The 8,741-nt window shown below is 43.8% G+C and overlaps 1 protein-coding gene across 1 annotated transcript in view; it reads left to right on the forward strand.

The window, feature by feature from the left end:
- The window catches only part of gfral (GDNF family receptor alpha like), a 118,314-nt gene extending 111,784 nt beyond the window's left edge, over window positions 1-6,530 (forward strand). Inside the window, exons 7-8 of the mRNA XM_078542840.1 lie at window positions 3,341-3,421; window positions 6,512-6,530. Of these exons, the coding sequence (XP_078398966.1) occupies window positions 3,341-3,421; window positions 6,512-6,530 (100 nt within the window). The remainder of the gene's footprint in view (window positions 1-3,340; window positions 3,422-6,511) is intronic.
- The last annotated feature ends 2,211 nt before the right edge of the window (window positions 6,531-8,741 follow it).

Below are 8,741 nucleotides of genomic sequence, written 5' to 3' on the forward strand. Positions count from 1 at the left end.
GCAGATTAGTAGAGAACAGCAAAGGGTTACAAAGGAAGTAGTAAGAGCTACAGAAATGGAATGTATGAAACATCTTGAATGTATATCAAGGACAACACAAAAGGGTTTTACAAGTATATTAAGAGAACGAGGGTGTTGAAGAGTAACTGGGCTTCATTGTAACTGAAAATCTGGAAATGACAAACTTCAAGGTAGAGGATAAGGATAAAGCACCAGAGATATAAGGAAATACAAATAAATTGAGGTAAGATACATACTAGATTTAACATAAGTAATAAAAGAGTAATGGAGAAATTCACAAGACTAAAGATAGACAAGTCTCCAAGATCTGATGGTTTCCACCTTAGGGTACTAAAAGAAGTAGGGGAGGAAGTTGTCGATCCTCTAAACATGAACCTCAAAATCTCTGTTAATTCCCTTTCTTGAGGTTAGGCTAATTCATGATTTCAAAACAGAGATTGATAGGTTTTTGTTAGGCAAGGGTATGGAACCAAGGCGAGCGAGTGGAATTATGATACAGATTATCCTTTATCTAATTGAATGGCAGAACAGTTCGAGGGTCCTAATGATCTGCTCCTTTTTTCTATGTTCCTACCTACCCTCTTGTATCTGACCTAAATGGTAATTCTTCTTGCTTGTTCTAAGACATTTGTTAGGAAATAGAGATAGTTTAAGTATGTTATATTTGTATTTGTGGGTGTTAGGAATGAGTTTTAGCTTTAAAGTTTAAGTTTGAATTGTATTTCTGTATTTGTGTGTTAAGAAAGGTCAAATTAAGTTTTAATTTCACTTTAAAAGGTGCTTGCATTTCTAAAGAGAGTTTTATGACTGGAAGATAAGTCAAGCAAACAAGAGTAGAAACAACAGTGCTGTTGCCGAGGAACAGGGGTCCAGAAAGGCAGGTCCCTCCCACAGACACACACACAAGAAGAAAAGCAGCAGTTTTGGTTTTGGAAGCTGTTTGAGTTCAGTTGGTTTTGAAAGTAGCTGTCAGGAGAGACTGGAGCAAAGCGGACAGATAGCCAGTGCCAGCTAAAGAAAAGACCCCAGAACCCAGGGGAGTGGAACAGGAGAAAGTCCCAAGAAGACCTTCTAATCAAAGGAAGGACAAGAACATGAAAAAGGTCCTGTTAAGTGAAGTTAAGAGTGAAGGGCAGAGAGAAAGGCTCCAAGCTTCAGATTTAAAGAACCAAAAATTACAGAAAGCAGATTTAAAGCGAGGACAGCTTGCAAGAGGCAAGAAGGTCCAAAGAGACAACTGAAGGTTTGTAACCCTTTGCTATGGGCATGTGAAGCAGTGGTGTACTGTTCACAGCTCAGTGTGTGAGAGAGAGTTTGTGAAAGAAAGCTTAAATGCATGTGGTGACCCAGGGAAGAGGAATATCGGAAGGAGAGTTTAAAACCCTGGAGGTGAACAGAAGGCGTCTGTGAGAAAGCATTGTTTGGGAGAAGATTCCAAAGTGAGTTCTTGGAGAGTGGAGATTGGAAACTCTCATGTGAAAGACGGAATGCAGTGAGACTGGTTGGCTCATGATGTGATAAGCATCTGGGGAGAGTTGGGAAGAGATCCTTACATCTGGTTGAGGTGTCATCTGTCACTTGGTTTCAGAGTGTGGTGTGTCTGACCATAGGGTACCTCTTGGTACATGTGTGGACGGTGTACTTACTGTGGACATTAGAGTATAAAATAGCTTTTGTAACTTGTGTTATCATACAAATCTGTATATATCTGTAAAGGTATAGTTGCGGATGAAGGAGTATTGTAATATAGTTCATCTTTCCTTTAATAAATGTTTTATTCTTTTGTTAAAACTTCATCAGCTGATTCCTGTGACTCTTTTCAGTAGCTACTCTCCACATATCTAACCAAACAAATAAAAGTTAGGATCTATCAAGCTGGGTTCCACTCTGGGACCAGGCTTGTCCAGGAGTAACCTCAGCTGGGATTGTAACACAGGGAATATTGGCCCAATAACTTCCCCATAGACTCCATTATTGATCCCAGTAGTAAGCTCCTTCAACATCTATATGTGCACACTGTTTCATAGGAGTCACTGAATAGCAATCAAAGGCAGGAACCCATGCTGATTAATACCCCTCCATAGCCATGAGCACTGATTTTAGCAGGGCTCTCACACATTGACTGCATTTAGCTAACATAGAAGAAGTCAGTCATCAAACTTGACATAGTCCTAGTGTACATAGTTCAGTTCAATGCCACATCCTACATATTACAGAGTAATTTTCTGACACTTCATTACCAGTGAAAAGTCTTATATGTTGGAAGTAAGTATCAGAAATCTGGGTGTATTTAACATAGATCAGGAAATTGCAGGCCTATAGCCCTTGATCTTTTATCCATTAAAGTTAATGTATTGAGATTTACACGCAGCACACAGTGCAGTATGTACCCTTGGCATGAATGACTGAGGAAATGAAAAATTGCTGAGAAATTTTTATCTGATGTACCAATATTCTTTTTTTATTATGTTAGGAGGAACGTAGGAACATAGGAACAGGAGGAAGCCATTTAGCCACTTGAGCCTGTTCGGTCATTCAATGAGATCATGGCTGACCTGCAACCTAATTCCATATACCTGCCTTTACCCAATGTCCCACAATGCCTTCAGTTAACAAGAATCTATCAACCTCAGCTTTAATATTTACAATTGTTCGAGTGTTAATTGGTGTTTGCAGAAATGAGTTCCAAACCTCTTTAACTCTTTGCATGTGGAAGTGTTTCTAAGTTTCACTCCCAAAAGGTCTGGCTCTAATTCTTATGCAATGCCCTTTAGTCCTAGGTGTCACAGCCAGAGGAAATAGTTTCTCTCTACTCTTTCTGTTCTCCTTAATATCATAAAAGCTTTGATCAAATCACCCCTCAACCTTCTAAATCCAGGGAATATGGCTCATGTTTGTGTAATTACTTCTCATAATTTAACCCTTGGAGTCCAGGTATCATTCTGGTAAATCTACACGGCACTCTTTCTAAGGCCAATGATGTGCTACCCAGCACTGCTCACAGCATTTCAGGTGTGATCTAACCAGGGCTTTGTATAGTTGAAGCATGACTTCTACCCCATTGTATTTTAACCTGCTATGTATAAAGCCCAGCATTCCATTCGCTTTTTTGGTTATTTCCTGTACCCATTCATGATATGTTAATGATAATGCGCCTAGACCCCAATTCTCTTTGGATCTCTACTGTTTCTAGCTTTTCAATGTAACCTATTTTATCCCTTTTAGGTCTAAAGTGGATGCTCTTCCATTTGCCAATATTTGCCTATATTTAAATCAAGTTGCAATTTGAAAAATCAGTTTCTCATTTAATCTATTTAAGGCCCATAACTTCCGATCTCCGGAAGGACGTACCCAAGAGGTACGCCAGAAGATGCATTGAGGGACCCCTAGAAGTCCGGATGTAAGGACTACACGGGAATTGTCCCGGAAGTTCAAAATTACAATGGGCAATTACCCTGCGCCAGGAGCCATCTGGCACATTGATATAAATCGGAGACTTCAGATGGTTCTGGCTTTCTTAACAGGGAAGGTTCTCTTCCCAGGGAAAGTTTGGAGATTTAAAACTACTTCTAACTCTTGGGTTACTATAGTACTGACATCCCCCAGCACCCTCCCACTTGGCCTCCAGAATACACCTTTGACCACCACCCCACCCCCTCTGACTAAACCCCCACCCCCAACTACCTCCGACTATCCCCCACCACCCTACTGTCTACCCTCCCAACCCCCGACTACCCCCCACCCACTAACCAACCCCCCCACCCTTCGACTACAACCTCACCCCCTGACTGACCGCCCAACAACGCCCGACCCATCCTACCCCTCTGATCCACCCTATTCCCCCACCGACTGACCACCCGATCCTCCTACCCTCTCCTACCCACTCCAACCCATCTTACACCCCCCCGACTGACCGCCCAACCCACCCTGACCCATTCTGCACCTCCCTCCAGCCCCCACCACGCCCCCGGCCCTCCCCACCACCTCCCCTCACCCCATCCTACCCACTTACCTTTTCAAAGTTGCTGGAACCTTGAAACTTACCTGCTTTGCAGCAGCTGGGCCTTAAAAAGGGGGCATGGCTTCACTTGCCCAGGCACAGCTGTATTAGGCTGAAGGCCTCGGGAACCCATTGTACTGCATGTTTCTCAACAGGCCCGAGCCGGAAGGTCAGGCGAAGAAGGTGCAGCTCGCCAAAAAGGGAGGTAAAAAAGAGTGAATTGGCAATCCTTCTGTGATTGCCACTCCTCCGAAGTTCTGGCCTGTAAATATCTCTTTGTAATCTTATGCTTCCATCTACACTGCTTACAATGCTGCCTATCCTTCTGTTGTTGACAAATTTGAGCATGTAGCTTTCTATTCCATCATCTAAGTTGTTAATAAATATGGTGAATAGTTGAGGCCCCAGCACAGATACTTGCAGAACACTGCTAGTTACACCCCATCAGTTAGGATACCTTTTATTATGCCGACTTGCTGCTCAACCAGTTTAATACCCAGGCCAATATTTTGCCTCAATTCCCTGAACTATACGTTTAGCTAACAGTCTCTTATGAGGGACTTTATCGTAACATCCATTGACATTCCCCTGTTCATTACCTTAGTCAACTCTTTAAAAAAATCATGTTTGTGAGGCACGACCCACCTTTTAAAAATATATGCTGGCTCTCTCTGATTGGCTGAAAATTTCCAAGATGTTCAGTCATCCTATCCTTAATTATAGACTCTACAATTATGTGGTTACTTGACAACAGATGTTTGGCTAACTGACCTATAATTCCCTGGTTTCTCTCACTCTCTTTCTTAAATAGCAATGTGGCGTGCAATTTTCCCAGTTAAAGGGATGGTTCCTAAATCGTGAGACGTTTGCAGATTTTATAGTTAGTGTATCGGTAATGTTTTCACCCACTTCCGTTAAAACCCTGTGATGGAAACCATCTGACGCTGGGGACTTGTCACTCTTTAGTGCTATTGGGTTCTTCATTACTGTCCTTTTGAGTAGCTGTATCTGATTCAACAATCCTTGGGATCTCTGGCATGCTGACCTCATCCTCCACTGTAAGTGCTGATTCAACAAGTTCACAATTTCCTTATTTTCATTGACAAGATCACCATTATCAGTTTTCACGGAGCCCACAATGCTCCCAGCCACCTTTTTCCCCCCAAATATAATTGTAAAAAGAATTTCTATTAACCTTGATATCCCCTGTAAATTTCTTTTCATGCTCCCATTTTGTAGCTCTTACTGTCTGATCTGTCACCCTTTGCTTTTCTCTATATTTTTCCCATTCTCCATATATAAATTGGTTCTGCATTCAATTATTTTTTCAGCATCTCCACTGATCTGATTGATAAATTTGCCCAATTTGCCGTGGACAGTCTCTATCTTACCTTAATTTGGAAATTTAGTAGCTGTTCTGGATTCCTCCCTTTCAGGCAATACGGGCGGAATTTTCCATAAATGAGACTAAGTGCGGTGGTGGGTGGTATCGGCAGCGACCACCCCGCTGTCTGAAATGGCCGGAACTCGTGCCTGATTCTGCACTTGACGCCTCATTTATTATGCAAAGGCACGTATCGGTCCAAATCAGTCGGGAGTTGATTCGAGTGGCCGCCGTCAGCTGGCGGGTTCGAAGGTCCGGGCGCCATATTAAAAGGCCATTTCAACACAAAATCTCACTCTCTCCAGCCCACCAGAGATGTCTGGCACAGGAAGGCATCACCCTGCTTCATGCACCAGGGCCTCCAGGCCTCGATCGGAGGGGTGCAGGCGCACAGGCACGTGCTCTATCCCAGGGATGGCTGCAGGAAGCAGAGCAGCCTCACCTCTCCGGCCTGGGAGACTGTCGCGGAGCAGGTCAGCATGACTGGCAACCACGCCCGAAATGCCATCTAGAGCGGGAAGAGGATGAATGATCTCATCCGCTCCACCAGGGTAAGTCATCCTTCAACTCCCTCCAATATCAAACTTTCATCATGGCATCATGCACTTAAATAGCTACTACCTTCAGGGGTCTCACACAACCATTAGCGGGGAACACATACCAACACTTATTCTCTCACTGAGACGTTCACATCACCACAATCCCATCTATCAAGTTGCTCACACTCCATCCTCTGGCCCTTCTGGGGAGGGCTCACCACACACAGGGGACATGCATCTCACCCAACCTCTGCTTCATCCCTTCTCATCACATACCTTTCTTTATTCTTCATACAGGCCAAGCTGGTGCACAACAGGCGCGCGAGAGTGCAGACCTGGGGAGGGACGGCCAACATCATCGCCCTCATTGAGTTCGAGGATGCTGCAGCCGAGCTGGCTGGGGAGGACAGGGATCACTCCTGCGGGGGAGGGGAGATTGGCCTCTCCCACCAACCTAGTATGTATCGCAGCTCCATCACTTCATCAAATCCTGACAGTCACAGTGAGTTACATACAGTCTTATCTAGCTCATGCTCATTTGCTGAAACTCTATTTTTTATTTTCTAGGCCCCCAGACTTCATCTGAGGAGGAAGCTCCAGAAGGACCGTCATGGCACTCACAGGCACCCTCCATCAGCTCAGAGGCACACACATTGGTGGGGCACAGATGTAGATTAGGCTCAGGTTCACTTTCTGGGGAATACCTCACTAACACGTCCCCGCAGCAGTTCGGGGCAGGGATAGACAGGTCTCCGGCTGCTGGAGACTAGTTGCCTGCTCGGTCTGAGTCAGATGATGAGCCTCTGGAACCGGCTGCCAAATCTCTATGCTGGAGATGCAACGACATCTGCTGTGGAACAATGGGCAGAGAGTCAGCAGTCACTCAGCAGACTAGAGCGAACGAGGGAAGAGTCCGTCCATGTTCTGTCTGATGTCATGCTCCAACATGCGAGCGCCTTGAGGTCACCATGGGAAGGCTGGCGGCCACCATGGAGACCTTGGTCCAGCAGGTCTTGATGGGTTTGCCCTCGGCCCTGCACTCCATGGCCACAGGCCCTGGTAGGCACCATCAGGATGTAGGCAACACGGGGACGAGGCATTTTGATCTCCCTCCAGGTGCACCTTCTCCTGCAGGAGTCAGGGCAGGGCCCTTGGGCACCCACAGGGAGGATGAGCATCAGCGGAACACCCTGGGGGCCTCCTTTCAGGACACTGCCTTTGTCAGGGTCCTAGTGCAATGGGGGAGTTGAAGGAGAGAGAGGCTGGAGGGACATGGTCAAGTGGAGCCAGAGCTTGAACAGGAGGGTCAGGAGGGGAGAGCGAGACAATGGGGGTGAGTCCCCAGACCTAGGGTTTATCATTCAAGAGTCTTCTATTTACAAATGAGTGACAGGCAATGCCGTACACTTCTGTGCTTGTCCTGAGGTCTTGGATATTACTTGCGCACTACATGAAAGGGCGGAACAAGCAGATTCAATCTTTCAAAAGGAGATTGGACTTATATTTGACGAGAAAATGTACAAAGTTATGCAGAAAGAACAGGGGACTGGGATTCGTTAGGTAGCTCTTTCAAAGAGCCAGTGCGGGCACAATGGACCCAATTGCCCTTCTCCAGCGCTGGGTTAATCTGTGATCACTGTGCCTCCTAATCCATGTGACATTTCTTCATGATTGTGTATTTTTATATCAGGGTTCTGAAGTAATACAATTTGATAAGTTTCAGTACTAAACTGTAAAATAAAAACTATTTTTGATGTATCTTTGATCAAAATCAATTTTTATCATTTTATTTAAGACATTTAGTTCAAATCATTTTAGGTTAGGACCTATTAAAACATAGAATTTTTTAAGGAAGTGATGAAATTCAATGTTTTTGTTAATGAAATTCTACCTAATGACTATGCCCTCACAAAATCAAGGATTAGGCTTCTGTAAGCATTTCAATTTCATGTGTCTGACACTTTAATTTGTTCATTTAGTGGCACTATACTAAAACTTCTATTAAAAAATCTGATATTTATTAGTACATAACATGGTTACTGTTAATTCATTACAAAGCCAGTTGGTGAGGTAGGAAGCTAAATGCCAATCTTTTACTTAATACTAGATTTATTTACAGAATGCACCATAACATTACAGAATGCCCAGTGTCCCAGAGGTCTCTCTTTCTTTGTGCTCAAGTTCTTTAATCACTCAATGCCTTCCACCTGTATACCCTTAACCTTAATAATACAATTAATGTACAGTTATAAAACTGTCACACTGTTGTACGTTAGTCAGTTAAGTATTACTACCATTCAATTTAGAAAGGAAATTTCCAAAAAATGTTTTATTGCTTCAGCTACCTCAGAACAGATGAATAAAACTTCCAAGCTGTACTTCTCAATTTTCTTTGCAGTATCTAAACCAAAATATAAAGGATCATAACAATTTCGGCACAAATCATCCCACTGTACCAGTGCTAGCTTCACATTAGAACTGTCTTCTCTCTTCCCTGTACTCGAATATGTTTTTGCTATTTAATAGTTTCCACAATTCCCTCTAACGGAACATGATGGTAAGTTTCCACAGAGATTTTCCCAATCGTCTGCTGTAACTTGGGCAGAGGAACTATGGAAAATCCAGAGAATTCTCACAAACAAAATTATTCAATATAAATACAGTATTGTAATTGGTGTCCACATTGGCTCAGTCCCACTCCAGACTCCAATCTAGGCTGACAGTTCAGTGCAGCACTGAGGCCCCACCTGTCCTTACTAGTGGACATAAAAGATCCTTTGGCACTATTTGAAGAAGA

This window comes from Cetorhinus maximus, chromosome 5, assembly GCF_964194155.1.
Source record: "Cetorhinus maximus chromosome 5, sCetMax3.hap1.1, whole genome shotgun sequence".
Lineage (NCBI taxonomy): Eukaryota > Metazoa > Chordata > Chondrichthyes > Lamniformes > Cetorhinidae > Cetorhinus > Cetorhinus maximus.